Genomic DNA, 17630 nt, shown 5'->3' with positions numbered 1-17630 from the left:
AGCAGGAAAACCAAAGTGGGAGACCCACCATCCAACTGTCCTCATTTTGATGGTTTTCCTCCACCCTAACTTCTCCCTCCTCTACATTCTATTCTATTCTATCCTATTTTATTAGGCAAAGTGTTGATTAAATGCTTACTATGTGAAGGCTGCTATGCTGAATCCTGCTGGGAAGATAAGATGAAAAGGACAGTCCTGCCCTCGTGGACTTATTACTATACCCTGTTCCGATAGCCAAGTACAAGGGAACCAAATATAGTGAACAGCAATCTAAATGCTGGCTAAAGCCCACCTCACAGCTAATACCCATCCACAATGAGCATGTTAGGGCCCTGCTGTACTCATCCAATGGACCTGAGCATCGTCACCCAGACAGATTTCTCTCCCCACATGCACAGAGCTATCCCAGAATGGTAGGGCACCCCAGTTATAATTAGACAATTCAGGCCTCCAAGGGAGAATGCATGGAGAGTCCATCCATTATAACAGTCTGAACTGTGTCCCGTTCACTCTGGCCCATGACCCCATGGGGACATAGAGCAGAGGCACCTCAGAGAAAGGTATGGGAACTGTTCTGTACCAACCAACTTTCAAATAGGTAATCCTCGCCAGAGCCCCAGAAAGTCACTGTCATTGTCCCCACTTTACATTTGGGGAAACTCAAGCTCAGGAAAGTTAAAGAGCTTGTCCAAAGTCACCCAGCCAGAGAGCAGCGTAGTGAGATTGGGACTGGGGCTGAGTTGTGAAGAGCACCAACGTCAGGTCCACTTATGCTCTACCACACTCCCTTCCAGGTGCCAGCAGTCGGGAGAGCCCCATCACTGCAGTTACCATAGAGTCCCCCACCTCGCCCTCCCACATCCATCCCGACATGGCTGGGACGAAGCAAAGTTGTTTGAGTGGAGATGGTGCTGGTCATGGGACTCTCAGTATGCGCTCAAGACAAGGACAAAGGCAAATGAATTTACCCCATAGCTGGCAACCATATCATCTTAAACAAACTTTTTTTTTTCAGGGACCTGGAAGAGTTTCCCATTCCTGGGATCTTTTTCCAGCTAGGAGTGTCAGCAGAGGAAAGACCAATGACAAGGGGACCCGATCCCACATCCATGCCGTGGTAAGACCCAAGGAGGGTCACTTGTCGCTGGTCTACTCAGTGGGATGTGTCTCTAGGGTCACCAGGAAATGAAGTCCCCTTCTCCATCCTGAACACCCAAAGGTAGCACAGCCCAGTTGCTAATGCTGCCTGGCTTCAAACTCTGGCTCTGCCACTTACCAACCGTATGACCTGGGCAAGTCAGTTACCCTGCCTGTGCCTCGGTTTCCTCATCTGGAGCATGTAGAGAATAATAGGACCTGCCTATAGGATTATTGTGAGGAATAAATAAGCCAATATATGTAAAATGCTTTACACCAAAATGTGGTGATTAAGTTCCATATAAATGTTAAGGGGTTTGTTATAATCATTACTATTAATAATAATAATAATAATAACAACAACAACAACATAGGGGTGGCATTCTTGCCATTCAGGCTCTCAAAGTTCCATAAGCAGCTACAAGAGACTGTTTTCTGCTAGGTCCTTTGTGGACACTATCACTAACCCTCACAAACACATCCTATTACATACTAGTACATACGGGGGAACTTAGAGCTTAGGCACACAGGCCAAGGTCATGGTTGCTAAGCACCGGAGCAGGCATCTAATCCCAGGTCCCTCACTCTAAGGCCATGTTCTTCCCTTTAGTGCTGACTCAAGTTCTGAAATTTCACATGGAAGTTTAGCCCAATACCCAAAGTGCAGATCTAACCTGATCCTGTTAAGGGCCTTTCCGCAGCTCCTCATTGCTTTTTGGCTCAAGTGTAATCTCTCTGTCCAGCAAATCCAAGGCTTTGCTGATCTGGCCCCTGCTTACCTCTGCAAGTCCACCCTTCACCCTCCTGGCATCCCCAAGCCCCTAACCTCTCGGACTCCTCTCCAGGCTGTAGTTTTAAGATGATCCCCATCTTCCCCTCTGGACTGACAAAGGTACATCTCCAGTGCCTGGCAGGGTGCTCCCAGCGCCCTCCTCTCCAAGTGTATTCACTATACTCACTTGATCTTGGCGTGTGCCAGGGTGCTGGTGACCAGCCGGAGGGACAGCTCATTCTCATAGCGAGGGATGTCGTCACAGTACACGGCCTCTCCGGAGGCCTGCATGGCCGAGGCCAGGTGGGGCAGGGGCCGGCCCACCGTGTCCTCCTCAGACTGACCCTTGGGCACCTCCTGGAATGACATGGCCACCAGTCAGGCTGAGCTGAACGGGGGAGCGAGGGGGTGGAAAGGGTGGGGCGGGGGGGGGGACATTGTTCTCCTATAGGCCCAGGGAAAACATGGGGAGTCTCAGGCCAGGCAGCAAAGCAACCCTAAGGAGTGAGAATGGAGGGGCAGGAGGGGAGCGGTGACGGAAACAGAACGGCATGTGCTAAGACGTCAGGAAGGTGGTCACAGGCTCACCACGTACAGGACCGGAAAAAACACAAGAGAGGAACCTAAATGTCCATTCACTGGGGATTGGGTAAATAATGTTACTCTCCTATAAAGAATAGTATGTAAATGTGAAAACATACTTTTGAAGAATTTTAATGAGAAGGAAGCTCGTGTTAAGTGTAACAGGACATAAAGCATTGTGTATGTGTGTATCTAAAAATGATTTGAATTTCATAGTAAAAAAAAGAGCACGTGTTATCAACATAGCATATATATGTCCATATATTCATAAAAATGGAAAGTAAACAAAAATATAATAATGATTTTTCTCTTAGAGGTAAGATTTAGGGTGATTTTTATTTTCTTCTTTAGTCTTTTCTGTATTTTTCAAAGTGTTCTAACATGTGTTCATTTCATAATAAAATTCTGTTTTATGTTTTAAGTAAAACTGGTAATGGCTAATATTTATTGAATGTTTACTATGTGCCAGGAAATGCCTAAGCTATTTACTTTTACTGACACATTCAGTCCTCAAAACTATCCCATGAAAGAGGTACCATCATTGTCCACATTGTGGGGGTAATTAGCTTGCCCAAAGACACAGAGGAATTGAGGATTTTGTCTAAGCTTCCACGGTTATGTTGGATTCCAGTCCTGGTGGTCGGACCCCAGAGTTCACACACTAAGCCACTGCATTCTAGTGCAGGGGCTGATGAACTGTGGCCTGTGGGCCAAATCTGACCCACTGCCTGTTTTTATAATTAAAGTTTTATTGGAACACTACACCTTCATCTATGTATTGCCTCTGGCTGTGCCACAATAACAGAGCTGAGGAGTTGCAACACAGATTATATGGCCCACAGAACCCAAAACGTTTCTAGGAAAATTGACCTTTTACCTAGTACCTCTCAAAAAGCTTCTGCTGATAGAATGTTGTTTTTGTTGTTGTTCTGTTTTGTTTGCTTACATGACTGCATATTAGTCCCACAGAGGGGCCAGAAAAGATAAAATGGGAGGGAAATTTCTCTTTAAGGAGCAGGTGAAGATGAAAGTAATCCCAGGAGAAAAATTTAGGTGAGTAAGGGGGGAAATAGCTTCCCTGGCATTAACATAATTCCCATTTTCTTCCCTGGATAGTTATGCACAACAGTACGGAGCTTTAAGCACCTACATGCAATTCGAGTAAGTCATTTGCCCATGGTCAGCGTCATCTGATGAACTCTGCAAGGACCCCTGATGTTAGCACACACTGTCTCCACTCACCTGGAAGAGCTGGACGTTGGCCGGAGGGTCTTTCTGAAAGAGGAAGGTGGCGCTGGCAAAGGTGGGGTCCAGTTTGCCACACTTCTGTGGAAGCAAGGTAACAGAGGTGACCTTGACTATTTTCATCATTGACCCCAACCTTGGGTGTCCCCCAACTGGCAAAAGTAACAACTGTTCCCCTCATCTCCTCATTTGACACTCCTTCTAATAATGGCTGGATCTGTCTCAATACTGACCATGGGCTCTGAGAGCTCAGTATTCACCCACAGCCTCTGCCTCTCTACCCCCACCACGCCCCCTGCGTAATGAGTGGCACGTACTTCTGCCCACACACCTAATGGCTTCCCTCCTCCCTGCATTTATGCATGCTGCTCTCTGTTGGGCTATTTTCCTCCCAGCCTTCCTGAAAAACTCTTCCTTTTTCTCCTCAATTCTGTGGGAAATATTTAACGATATGGGAAATGTTCACAATATCATCTCAATAGACTCAAGGGGGAAATAAAACTGCATGCAGCATGACCTCAAATTTATTTAGAAAATGATATATCCAGATAAAAAAGATCTTAAGATGATAGATATATCAATGGATAGAAGGAGAGAGAGAGAGAGAGAGAGAGAGAGAGAGAGAGAGAGAGAGAGAAGATGGAGTAGACAAACAAAATGAGACAGATGGACAGATAAATGTAGACGAAAGTTCAGAGGAAGAAGCAAAAATATTAGCAGTGGTTTTCTCTGGAATGTGAGAATAATTTTTTTTACCGTTCTGTATTTTTTAAAGTTTTCTGCAATAAGTCTTTATTACGTATATAATCTGAAAACATTGCCTCATGAGGATTTTTAAAAGAGGAATTTTGCTCTGCTGTCCCCACACCTGTGAAGCCTTCCCTCCTTTTGCTCCTCAGGCTCCACCTTGGCGGTTATCACACTAGACTGGCCTTCACTGACCATGCTCTCGCCACACTCGGCTACCCCCTAGCGCCCAGTGCAGTCTTACTGTCTAAAAGGTGCAAAATAAGTGCTTCTTGGTGAACCAGTCTGGGGAGCTGGACCACGTCAGCCAGCACCCTCTCCTGACTGCACATCCTTGGCATTCCCACTTGGCATTCCCCTTCCACGCTCCACATTCTCATCATTCTCTACGCTCCCATTCCAACTACAAAACCATGGCTGTATCAGCGGTATGGCTGAAGGATCATCTGGTCTACCCCCCTCCCCCCTTTTGCAGATTTTATAACTGAGAATTGGAGTTATGACCCATGTAAGTTCCCACTTGAGATAATGACACAGATGGAACAAGAACCCAGGTCCCTGACTCCCAGCCCAGTGCTCTGCCTCTCAGCCACCCAGTTGGATCCCACTCCGTGTGGCTCCCTGGGCTATGTCCCAGGTCCTTGCTCCTCTGCCCTTTCATGTCCACAGGAAAGAAGCAAGTTCCCCACCTGGTCCACAGCACTGTCTCATCCACACCCGCTACCCAAATTCCCAAACAAAAGTGCTGCGGAGAGTCCGTGCTCTGCCCAGGCCCCACACTCACGTCTTCCGGATGGTCTTTGCCCAGCTTATGAAGCACCGTCAGGTAGAACTTGAAGAAGAAGCTGAGGGTGAGCGTGCGCCGGAAGTCCACCATGCCGCCCGGGGCATCATGGGGCAGATACAGCTCCTCCGCCAGGCCTGCACACACCTCATGCAGCAGCTTCTCGTTCCAGAAACTGCCGGAGAGCAGGTGTGGGAGAGCGCTCCCAGCCCGCCCCCAGAACCATTGTGCAGGCGGTGAGCACAGGGCCTCCGAGCCATGTGAACCTCGGTTCGAAATCCGGCTCAGAGACTCATGGTTGTGTGACTTTAGGCAAGTTACTAGCCTTCTAGAGCCTCAGTTCTCTCATCTTTAAAAACAGATCCAATTTTAAAAGACCACAAAAATAATAGTTAAGTCTATTAAGTCCTTACAATGTCCTAAGTGCTTTTTATGAAACATCATTTTTAATTTAAATTAAAATGTATAATAGTAGGAAAAATTTTATACTCATTTTACCAGTGAGAAAACTGAAGCATAGTTGACTTATTCTATACCCATCTGGCAAGTGTTGGAGCCAAGAATTGGAACCAGACTCCAACATTAAGATTTATCTATCCATACAGGTATGGTAAGGATTACATAGAATAGTGCCAGTGAAGTGCTTGGTTCCATTGCTCCCATATAGTACCTATAGTGATAGTAGTAGCCATAGTAATAGCATAGCACTAGTAATAGCATTAATAGCAATACTGGTAGTAGTAATATTAGCATTGGCACATGTAGTGCTAGTAGTAGTACCGGTGGGAGCAATAGTAATAGTAGTAGAAATAGAAGTAATATAGTAGTTGTAGAAGAAGCAGTAGTAGTAACAGTAATAGCAAAAGCACTAGTAGTAATAGTAGTAGTAGAAGTAGTAGCTGCAACAGCAGTGATACCACCACTAGAAGCAACAATAGTAATAATAGTTGCAGCTGTGTAGTACTAGTAATAGCAGTAGCAATAGTAGCAGCAGGAGCAGCAATGGTAATAGTACAGCAGCAGCAATACTATTGGTCATAATGCTACTAGTAATAGCAGTAATCACAGTAGTAGCAGCAATAGTAATACCGCTAGCAGCACAGGAGGAGTAGCAGCAGCATAGGGCAGTAGCAGGATTGTTTTACTGTTAGCTCTTACTTTGACAGCTGCTTCCGCGTGGTCTTGAAGGCTGAGATGGTTCTGTCGGCCATTCCGCCAAAGCAAAGGGCCAGCTCCTTCACCTGTGTGGTTCCTGGCTGGAACAGGACTCTCATGCCGCAGGTCACCTTGGCTATGTCATCGTCTCTCCGGGAGGCCTGCTTAAAGGCTGAGAAAAACTCGCCCTGAAAGAGAAGAGGACGGTACCAGTTTCCCACCCTGCTTTGCAAAGACTGCAGATGGTGAGCCTGAAACACAGGGATATGAGGTGAGGGGAGGTGAGGTGAGGAGACAACACCATCGCACATCAGCAAGGAGCTGGTGACAGGGATCAATGATGGAGCCTAACCATCACATTTTCAGAAGTTCCAGATAGCATTCCCCAAATCTGGGAGGGTCAGGGTCTCTCCCTATTAGTCAGAAAACAAAGTCAGGGACAAAGAAGAACGGGGTGCTGTCAACCCAATAGCTGAGAAAGGAAGGGTGTTTTCATAGAGTCTTCCCTGAGACCCCTCAGGCCCAAGAACCTTCCCTACCCTGGTGCCCGGTATCAGAGCACACGGCCTCTCGGGGGCTGTGCCGAAACCTCTGTTGGCCGGACTGCCTCTCAAGCAAATACAGAGAAATGCCCAAGAGTGTTTGAAACAGCCTGCAGCTTGCAGCCCCGTCGCTGGCTCCCTAGCTGGCTCTCCCTCCACCTATGGGCTGTGCTTAGAAATCTGGCTTCCTGGCCGAAAGAACCAACCGCACTATGAGGCAGTGGCTGCCTTTGTCCTTCGATCACCCATTTCCTGAGTCTAAGCCAGCTCTGCCTTTGGGGTCAGGGGGAAAGTGTGGGTTGCTCTCCTGGTAAGGACCATGCGCTATCCAGCCCGATCTGTGTCAGGTTCTGCTTGAGGTTCGCACTCACCCTGGCGGCACAAACTCTGATTCACCTCACAGCGGGGAGGTATAAGAGAAGGGTTGTTGGAGAAAGCAGGAGACCCACTGCTGAGGTCCGAAATGACCACAGGCTTTTGTTTGGAGAAGCCATAGAGGCCCCTCCTGATACTAAAGCTGGTTCCGCTTCCTGGTGTCAGACAGGCCCGGGGGCCATGAGCCCAGACCTTGAACTTGGTCTTGGGACAGAGGTTCCAGCTGCTCACGTCCAGGGCTGTGCCAGTCCCCTGTGACGTTTTCCCTGGGCTGCCAGGGAAGGTCAGTGTCGGCTCAATTGTTCTTTCCTGAGAAATCCTTCCTGATTCTGAGTATTCACATCTCCTTTCTTTAAGGAGAGATACTTTACGACCCTTGCCTGGCAAAATAAAAACCGGGCAGTTCTATGCTGTTCTTGCCTCCTTTCCCAACCTCGTAATTTAACCATCTTTTACTGATCTGTGAAATACGAAACTCTGGGAATCACTGCTCAAAATGGTCTTTAAGGACAAGCGAGAGCACCATTAAGAAACCACCTCAGGGATGGAATTGCTCTAATTTAATTAGCATTTTCATTAAGGAGGTTAAAATTAGCCAGGGTGGAACATGCCTCGTAACACTCAAGCACTAGCTGTGGAAAACCCTTCATACGCTCCTTTATCGCTGGTTCCCAGCCTCTCACGGGTCACTTTCTACAAGGCCCATCATGGAATGACGTGCTGCTGAGAGAGGCGTGAGTCACGCCAGGTGAAGCCGCCACAGGCCCCAAGGAACAAGAGCAAGGCGGCCAGAGGCGCCCTGACGTGCTGAACAAGCTGGAATCTTCATCCACCCAGAGCAAGGTCAGTGAGTAAACACCTTGTCAAGCGCAAGGTCAGCATGTGAGGGTCTGACTTACAGGCAGCCTCTTCCCTTAGCACATGAGCCCCACACTTCACCTGATGAAATCGAGTCTCCTCTGACCTGGGGAGAAATACTCGCCAGCAGGATGCATCCTTGAAAGTGTGTTGCTAGTTACCAGTAGTATCCTCCTTCTGTAATGTGTGATCTCCACCGGCTCCCAGGCATCTGCCAGGAACCTTCAGAATTATTTTCAGTCCTTACAATCACCTTCCCAGTAGGTAACATTGTGCCCATTGTACAGGTGAGAAAACTGGGGCTCAGAAAGGTAAGTTGACTCACTTAGGATCGCACATCTAGCTTCTCTCCATGCTCTATGCTCCCTACCCTAAAACTTCTCATTGTCCAGAGAGGAATAGGGCTGGTCAAAGGCAAAGTTCAGAGACAAAAGCATCAGTGTTACAGTTGAGAGAATGCTAAGGTTGGTCCCGAAGCCAACTCCGCTCTCCTTGTCCGGAGCCTGGCGGGTGTGGGAGTGATTCGAGCTCAGCACCTTACCTCCCTGCTATAGGGGATCTCGATGGAAAGCAGTATCTCTTCTGGACCTAGCAGCGTCTTTCTGTAGCCAGGGAAGAAGGTGTGGTCCATCGGAACCGTTCTCCTGGTGCCTGTACAGAGGCAAGATGAAGAGGGACCGATGTGAGAAAGCACAGGGCAACCCACCAGTGGGCTTCTGCATCCTGGTCTCTGATGCCCACAGTCAACGGGAGTGGATGGCACAACTGGGGTCAAGGCCCTCCATCTGACATCCTTAAGCAATGGTACGCCGGTGAATGGTTAACAGTCAGCTGTTGGGGGTGTGGCCTTGAGTTGCCTGTGTCTATGGTATAAATACTCCCACCATAGCCAATTTCAAGCTACCAGAATGACATTACTGATGTGGAGTTAGAAAAAGGACTGCTGTCCTCTCAAAGGCCTGTTTACAAGGTGGGCCCTTGGCTGTCCTCTGGGAACGTGGGTCTCCAGAGGGTTCCTAGCATTCCCTGATAAGAACGGCTCACAGTTTGTAAAAACAACATGGTTTATGCTGAACACCTGCTTTCCTTGTGGGCCTCTGGACTTTGGTATGTACCGGGCAGACCTGTGTGACCAGCCCTCCAGTTAGATCTCTGGGTGCTGAGCCCCTAACAAGTTTCCTGGTCGCCTGCACTTCCCCTGGGGGGCTTGCTGCTGGGGGAGTCAAGGGCGTCCTGTGTGATCCGCTGAGAGGCCCTGGGAGCTTGTATCAGATTTCCACCGGACTTTGTTCCATGTGCCTATCCCTTTGCTGATTTTGCCTTGTAGCCTCCTTCTGTAATGAGCCGTAGCCATGAGTATGACTATATGCTGAGCCTGTGAGGCCTCCTGGCAAGTCATCAAACCAGGGGAGGTGCTGGGGACCCTCTGACAAGGAAGGATGCACAGTAGCACACTACTATGTAGATCTCCACTGCAGACAGATAGAGGGAAGGAGCCTCAACAGCACAGACAACAGTAAAACGAAGTAAAATAATTAGCAAGTGGTGAATTTTGAGTGCTCATTACCTTTGTCATTAATATAATCTATCTTATTTCATGCTTATATAACTTAATTTTTAGTAACGGTCGTGTTTCACAAACGCTGTTGACCCAGCGATCTGCTGCGGTGAGCTGGTGCATCCTGGCTCCAGCATCCCACTAGGTAAGGCCTCCGGACCGAGCTGGCTGTGAATTCTTAATAAAGAAGTGGCCCAGCTCTCCTGGCCCCCAACAGAAGTGACCCCTTGTAGCTTCCAGGAGTCCAAACCATAGGACAGCGGGGTCATTGCACCTTGGACTCTGTCCCTCCAGGAAGTAACCCATCTTGCGAGACTTTTCTCTTGCAGGACCCTCTGCACGAGGCAGCTCACCTCTGGACACGATGGTCAGCTTGGCCCCGCTGGCCATGAACACCGGGTTGAGGTCGGAGATGGGGCTGGCGGTAATGATGTTCCCTCCGATGGACTAGGACAAGCAGAGAGTGTGCGTGAGAGCCCAGCCCGGAAACCCATGCTCACCCAGCTGGCTCCCAAACGCAGGGTGGGAGGATGACAGGCATCATCTGTGAAGGGAGGCCCGACCTCCAGCCCCTGGAGACACACCCCGGCGCAGTGAGAGCTCCGCAGTCAGAACATGGAACATCGTGCGACACTTGTGATCTGACCGCTTGGGATTGGGGCCCAGCTCTGAAAGTCAGCAGCCAGTGCACCTCACTCAGCCCCTTGAGATTCATATGTTGAATGTCGCCCAACCTTTTTCTGAAAGCGTTTAGGTGGCTGATCACAGAGCCATAGAGAGTCAGTACTGAAGATAAAGATCAAAGACAAAGAGGAGGAAGATTTAAGGATGAATGATTTGTTCTAACTGGATCTGAGCTTCCCGGCAACTTGGCAAAGAATGTTGGGAGAACCAGACCCAGGGTCCTCACTCCTGGAAACCAGGGAGGGAGCCAGCTGCACGATGAAAGCAAACCCTCCCTGAGAGTAGATGCCAGCTGAGCTGGGGACTCCGGAGAGATTGCTTGTTTATATCTCCTCATCTATACCCAGAAGCGGCCGGGGCTTGGGGTAAGGTGTGGAGAATGGAGTGGGCAGTTTTGCTTTATTTTTTGTTTGTTTTAATTTAAAAAAACGTTTTTTAAAAATAGAATAGAATAGAAGGCTAAGCTTTCCTCCCAACACCAGCAACAATTATGAGCCTCAAATGGCTCTGTGTGCGAATGCCACTTGCAAACTGGGAATCTGGGGTTTAGTCTGAAGGCTGACTGTGACAGCCCTCCCTCCTCTCAGGGGGTCTACCTCTGGTTCTACCCCTCATGCGGAAAGGCTGTGCCGCTCCCTGGTTTGGCCTTTCTCTAACTTATCTCTCATCCACCTGCTGAGAGCCTGGGCCAATCAGAAGCGGGGCAGACAGAAGGCCCCATCTCTCCAACACCAGGGAGAAGACTGAGTCCAAGTGAATGTCACCTGGAGTGGCCCACAGACCACCTGCACCAGCAGCACCTGCAGGCTCACCCCAGCCCTTCCAGGCCAGCATCTCGGAGACAGGGCCCAGGAATCTGCATCTTTAACAAACACTCAGGCAGTTCTACCCATTCAAGTGTGAGGCTCCTGGTGTGGTGAAAGGCCCTGTCCCCTGGGCCTCGAGGCCCCTGGACAAGGACTCACCGCCACAGACTTGACCTGCTTCCCAGCAAACCAGCGCATCTGCTCCAGGACGCCTCTGAACACCTCTGTCTGGTGGGCAGGAAGCTTGGCCACGGCATCTTTCAGGGTCTTTTCCACAGAGTCCAGAGTGCAAGCGGCCCCGAAGGAGATCCCTGGGAACACACACTCAGAATAGCAGCGATCCCCTTCCCAGCGCAGAAAACACTTTCACACACACAGTCTCTGAAGCTTCACCGCAACCTGAGTGCGGCTGCACCAGGACTCGCATCCTTATACAGATGAAGGAAAGTTGGCCCAGGGAGGTTAAGTGACTTGCCCACCACCACGCAGCTAATGAAAGATCCAAGACTCAACCCCAGGCCTCTTAGCCTACAACCAGAGTGCTCCTTCACTAAACCAGCGGTTCTCCACTCAATAAAATCAGGTTTCTGAGGGTAAAGTCCTGGCCTATTTTTTTAAAGCACCCACGCATGCCTGCCCACACCAGGCTCCTGACCCCATGAGTGATTCTAAGGTGTGGCCAGGATTGAGAAGGACTATTGGAGATCTCACAGCCCTTGCCCACTGATGCCTACCATGATGGAGAAAGGTGGTGAGGTTTGCCCCTCCCCCTGTGCGGGGAGGCTCCAGGACAAGCAGGTGGCAGCTAGAGCCAAAGGGGAGGTTGTCCTAGAACCCACCACCCCCCAAGGGGACTCTTCCCCAGCATCCCAGCCCCTCCGGGGGTCCAGGTGAACCTCCCTTACCCTCTGGGCCGTGCTCCACTAAATTCAGCTCAGGGATCCAGGCTGGGCTGACGATCACAGGAAACAGCATTTTCTTAAACTTCATCTCAATGCCTCAAGGGAAATGGGAAGCCGGAAGTTAGAGGTGTGTGTGTGTGTGTGTGTGTGTGTGTGTGTGTGTGTGTGTTTAGGAGCAGTATTAGAAAACATGGGACATTAAAATATGTCAGTAACTCTCTGAAGCACTACATATTTTAACTCATTTAATCATCACAACAACCCTGGGAGATACTGTGATTTTTCTCTTTATAGACAAAGAAACTGAGGTAAAGGGAGGTTAAGTTTCTTGACCATGTTACACAGCTAAGCATGGGCAGATTTCAGAATTTGAGCTATTATTAGAGTTGGGATGTAACTAATAATAACACGAAAGTTTAACATTCAGAGGAAAAGGAAAATTGAGAGAAAAACTTCAAATCTGCTAATCAAGGTAGAAACTCTATGGACAGACTCGCCCCATTCCTCAGACTCAATTACCCAGCACCACTCCCAGCCTCGCCCATGGGCCGATAGAGGGAAAAGGTAAAAAGGAAATGACTGTGCATTGTCCCACGTCCTCCCTCTCACGTGCTGTTTGGGATTTCTGAAGGAGGCCCAGGCTGTGGGGAGTCTGGCCCGTCTGAATACCAGCTCCCAGGACAAAGAACGTAGATGGAGACAGAAAGTCTTAAGTTTCTCTCTACACCCAGCTTCCCCAACACCTGCCCCAGCTGTGAGTGGTTACTCTATTGGGTCTGTATAAGGAAGGAAGAGGTGGAGCCGATGGAGTGATCTTAAAAAATTATTTCTAACTTGAAGCTTATAAAATCTCTGGGAATTCCTATCTCTAAGAATCTAACTTGGCTCAGGATGTTTATGGCCCATGGCAAGGAATCTGTCACATGTCAAAGATCTTGAAGATTCTTCCATCCAGTCATTCTCCACTTTAACTCATGCTACCCAGGACCATGGCTATATGGGCCATAGGATCGCATCACCTGAGGCAGATCTCACCCTGCCATCCAGGTGTCACAAAACTGGCTGGGGACTCTGTACCACACACATGCTCACAGGGCATGGCCAGCTCTGTGCTCCATCAGCACGGAACCGAGCCAAGCTCTCTTCTCTGTGGCTGCAGAACCAACCAGAACCCAGGGTCCTTCCAGAACTAGCGCCACAGGTTGAATTTGGCTTCTTAAAAGTATGTCAAGTTTCCCCCAAACCAGACGTCCTCTGTGGCAGACCTTGGCTGTGCCACAGTCTTCTCCTTCCAGCCTTTCTGGGCCTGGAAACCAGCAAAGTGGAGATGGGCCAAGCCTGGCTTAGAAATGGATGGAGATGAGCACGGCCTTGGGCACCTCTGCTCCAGTCCCTTCACGCACCAGGAAAACTCCACAGCTCGAGTCTCCCTGACCTGTTGGCATATTGTGGGCCTCATGTCCCAGGTGGAGGCACCACCAGGACAGGTAGCCATGGTCATGGGCAACACAAACGATCACCCTTGGATTTCTCCTCTCCTTTGCCTTACCACAGCACCCCCAGAAAAGGGTGGAGAAGAGAGTGACATGTATGGAACCCCTAGCATCCATCAGGCACCAGCCTGGACAGTCTACCTACATCGGTCCCTCCTGCCTCCGACTGGGAAGACATGTGAGGGAAGGAACGGTGTCCAGTACATCCTGGTACCCAGTCCCTCCCAGGGTCCCTGGCACAGAGCTGGCACTTTAAAAATGTCTATGGAAAACAGTTAACAAGGATCTCAGTTAATACTCAGGACAACTCTTGAAGGAGGCATTATTAACCCCACATGTGAAATGGGAAAATGAGAGCAAGGGAGGAGATATCATTTTTCTGAAGACCCAGGGGTTGAAACATGTCTCCAAAGCCAAGAGTTTTACATAAGTTCAAGGGCCCAGGGTTCCTCAGTGGGTCCCTGGCCCCCAGTCAGGCCCCTCAGGCTCTTACCAATCTCTGTGTTCCCCACCACCAGCTTGGCCTCGGGGTGCTGCGCCTTGAGGTCCAGTAGCTCCTTCAGGGTGGAGGCCTGGATCCAGGTCACACGCTCCCCTTCAAAACGTAGCTGCTTCTGGGGCGCGTCTTTCAGCCTCTGAAAAATGCCATTTTCCAATGAGCTGTCTCCTTCTCCCCACTCCATTTCCACCGCTATCCCCATGGCCCTGCTTCAGGTCCACATTGGGACCAACTCTTCTATGGACTTGTTTACTACTGAATTCAGAATGAAAACACTTGCCAAAGAGAAGGGAGAAAAACTGCATGGATGGAGGCAGGAACTAGGTTGCAGCTCTTACATACATTAGCTCACTGAGCCATCAGAAGACTCGGTGAAGGAGGCATTGTGAGCCACATCTTGTATCGGTAAGGAAGTTATGTGACCTGCCAAAGGTCACTAGTCACAAGGCAACCTGGACTGTCCCCAGGAGGAGCAGTGCACAACATGTGGGCAGAGATGGGGCAGCAAAGGAAGGGGTGGCAAAGGGAATGCAATGCAGAGTTGGTCCCAGTGCATGAGGGGTGAGGCTGGGGAAGAAAACCCCAAAATCACACTGACAGTTTCAAGGTTGCCCAATCTAGAGGAGGATATGCTGGCAGCCTGCTGCGCAGCCCTTCTCTCTGGCCCTTGAACTCAAGGAGTCCTCGTGTGCTCAACAGCCCCTGAGAAATCTGCACTTGAGAAGCTCTGAGGTTGGCTTGATTCTTTCCTTGCCACAAATGTTGGCGTGAAGGAACCAAATCGTCAAGGGAAGAAAGGGGGTGTGAGAGATGTCCTTAAAGCAGAGCTGCTTGGGTGTGTCCTTTGAATCCAGCTTTGCTTGTTTTTTGTTTATTAAATGGACTATTTGCTTGGGGGGCTTTTGCATTAGATTTAACCAGGAGGCCAGCACATACTTCTGGAGTCCTTGTTATTATACACAGGGCACCAGAGAGATCCACTTCCTGTCCTCAGAGAGACCGTGTGAGAAGGAGAGAAATGTAGGTCCCTAGAGGAGCACATGAAAGAGGGACTTGACCCCTGGGTGTCAGAGAAAGGAAGGCAAATTCAGGCTGAGACCTGGAGGACAAGGAGAATACAAAGTTCCCAGGAGGTATGAAATAAAGCAGGTCTCCAGGGGACTCATGGCACAGAGCCTCGAGGGGCCTTTCCTTGGGGCATCACCTACCAGCAACTCTGGTGGGAAGATGGGCTCCTGGGTAGGATCCAAGGGCATGAACTCCTCTGGGTTGAATAAACATGGAGACTGAGTGACCTGCTGGGATAGGGAACAGATGTGTGGTACAGTATCTCCCTGTTAAAATGCCCATAGGACCAATGCAGCCCCCTGTCCAAGCAAGCTCACTCGCAGCCCCCGGCAAACTGGTGGAGGGGCAGGCAGCTCCTGGATGCAGGACCAAGGTCTTGCCAGAGGAACCAGGGCTAATATGCACAGTCTCCACTCTCTCAGTCTGGGTTTAACTGTTTCCTCTTGCAGCCACCCTTGCCAAGAGTACAGAGAGAGACCACTGGCTCGTTTGAACTGCGACTGGTCCCCAGATTTCCAGGGAGAGAAGGGCCCACTTACTGTGTCGTCTTTCTTCTGGTTCATGCAGCAGTTTGAGTTGTCCGCATTCCCTCCACAGCACCCACCATCCTACAGAGATGACCAACGTTCACACAAAAATATTTGCAAAGAGTTTCACGGAAGCGGAAGAACCTACATTATTAATTTCCAGTGAAATCCAGCTCTGACACCCACTCCAGCATCAATAGTATTAGTAGATACCCTGTCACATCCATTTGCCTTTGCATAGAGGTAAGGGCTCTGCTTTAACTTCCTCTTGCTTGGTTAATGTAGATTAAATAACTTGTGAATAAACAAATAAGATCTCTCCTGGAAACAGCAGGGAAAGTTAATGTTAAGAACATCCTATATAATAAAAGGGTAATATGCAAATAGATTGAAACACAGAACAACCAACCAATCAAAGCGTGATATGCTAATAATATGCTAAACATGCTCAACTGCTCGCTATGACATGCACTGACCACCAGGGGGCAGACAGCCAACTGGTCAAACAGTCGCTATGACGTGCACTGACCACCAGGGGGCAGATGCTCCAACTGGTAGGTTAGCTTGCTGCTGAGGTCCAGCCGATTGGAACTGAGATGGGCTGGACACACCCTGGAGCCCTCCCGTGGTCCTTCCCTGGCCCAATTGTGCACCAGTGGGGTCCTTCAGCCTGGCCTGCACCCTCTTGCAATCTGGAATCCCTCGGGGGATGTCGGAGAGCCGTTTTCAGCCTGATCCCACAGGCCACTCCCCTTGGGAAGGCGCCAGAGTCAGGGCTCATGGCTGGCGAGTGCTGCTGCAGCACGCGAGCCTCTCCCAATCAGGACTGATTGGGTGTGAGCCCGTGGCAGGCACAGTGGGGCTGGGATGAGCGGGAGCGACAGGTAGAAGCTGCAAGTGGCATTGGACTGCGGGTTTCAGCCCGATCCCTGCAGGCCATCCAGAGGGACCTGATCCATGCACGAATTCGTGCACCCGGCCTCTAGTTTCTCCATAAAGATAGGTCATCCTATTTTATCAAAACATTTCTTTATGCCCATTTCCCTCTTCAGTGCTGCTCCCTTAGGAAGAGGGACAGAAATTCCCTTGGTTCTCTCAGCACTCAAGAGCCCCCTCTTTTAGATCCACCAAGTTCTTGTCTGGGCACCCCCGAGGTAGGAGGTTTGTGGGGGTCCTAATGAGAATGTCCAAGACTGCTTGCTGGGTCCAGAGCTCTGCCTAGCAAGTGTGCCTGGGCCTCACCACGGCTGATTAGACACTTCTGGCTAGAAAGCTAAGCGCTCTTTATTCCTCATTACGGGCCTGTTCCAGGGGAAGTGCACAAGTCTGATGACCCCTTACCTCTGGGGAAAGGACTTGCCCAGGACCTCTCAGGGTGCCAATAGAAAGCAGGACTCTGAGCTCAGGACCCCACGGGACACTCCAAAATCATGGAATTGTGCTGAGAGGCCAAGTTTGGGGAACTTCCAGGCACAGCCCGGGCACATTTCCAGGGCAGCCAATTCCTGGAGGAGCAGACCGGGGCAGCCCCTCTGCGCATGAATCACGGGAGACACCCTTGTATCCTCTCATTTCCCAAAGGATGAGTCACAAACTATTTTTTTTTCCAAGAAAGCTCTCAGAGGGCCAGGGCGTGGCCTTTGAGAACTGGAAGGCCCTTGCAGACTTGGCATTGGGAGAGAAAACCTCTTTTGCCTTTACCCTCTGCAACGCTGCCCCAAGTACAGGCCCCTCTGATATTCACAGCTTTGCCGTCAGATCTCAGCACTGCCCTGGTTTGGACCTCTCCACCCCCACCTTGCCCTTGCCCTTGCCCTTCCTATTTAGACAGGAAGGGAGGAAGGAAGGAAGGGAGGGAGGAAGGGCGGGAGGGAGAGAGGGAGGGAGGGAGGGAGG

At 49.9% G+C, this 17630-nt stretch overlaps 1 protein-coding gene across 1 annotated transcript in view; it reads right to left on the bottom strand.

Moving 5' to 3' along the window:
- The window catches only part of XDH (xanthine dehydrogenase), a 67428-nt gene that overhangs the window by 25229 nt on the left and 24569 nt on the right, over positions 1 to 17630 (bottom strand). The window contains exons 7-17 of the mRNA XM_015566422.1: positions 15747 to 15815; positions 15348 to 15434; positions 14134 to 14275; positions 12151 to 12243; positions 11405 to 11556; positions 10109 to 10202; positions 8739 to 8848; positions 6426 to 6610; positions 5268 to 5442; positions 3734 to 3817; positions 2097 to 2266 (exon numbers count right to left, since the gene is read on the bottom strand). Coding sequence (XP_015421908.1) covers positions 2097 to 2266; positions 3734 to 3817; positions 5268 to 5442; positions 6426 to 6610; positions 8739 to 8848; positions 10109 to 10202; positions 11405 to 11556; positions 12151 to 12243; positions 14134 to 14275; positions 15348 to 15434; positions 15747 to 15815 — 1361 coding nt within the window. The remainder of the gene's footprint in view (positions 1 to 2096; positions 2267 to 3733; positions 3818 to 5267; positions 5443 to 6425; positions 6611 to 8738; positions 8849 to 10108; positions 10203 to 11404; positions 11557 to 12150; positions 12244 to 14133; positions 14276 to 15347; positions 15435 to 15746; positions 15816 to 17630) is intronic.

This window comes from Myotis davidii, unplaced genomic scaffold, assembly GCF_000327345.1.
Source record: "Myotis davidii unplaced genomic scaffold, ASM32734v1 scaffold238, whole genome shotgun sequence".
Lineage (NCBI taxonomy): Eukaryota > Metazoa > Chordata > Mammalia > Chiroptera > Vespertilionidae > Myotis > Myotis davidii.
Note: the sequence above shows the minus strand (reverse complement) of the source record. Positions and strands in the feature narration are given on the sequence as shown.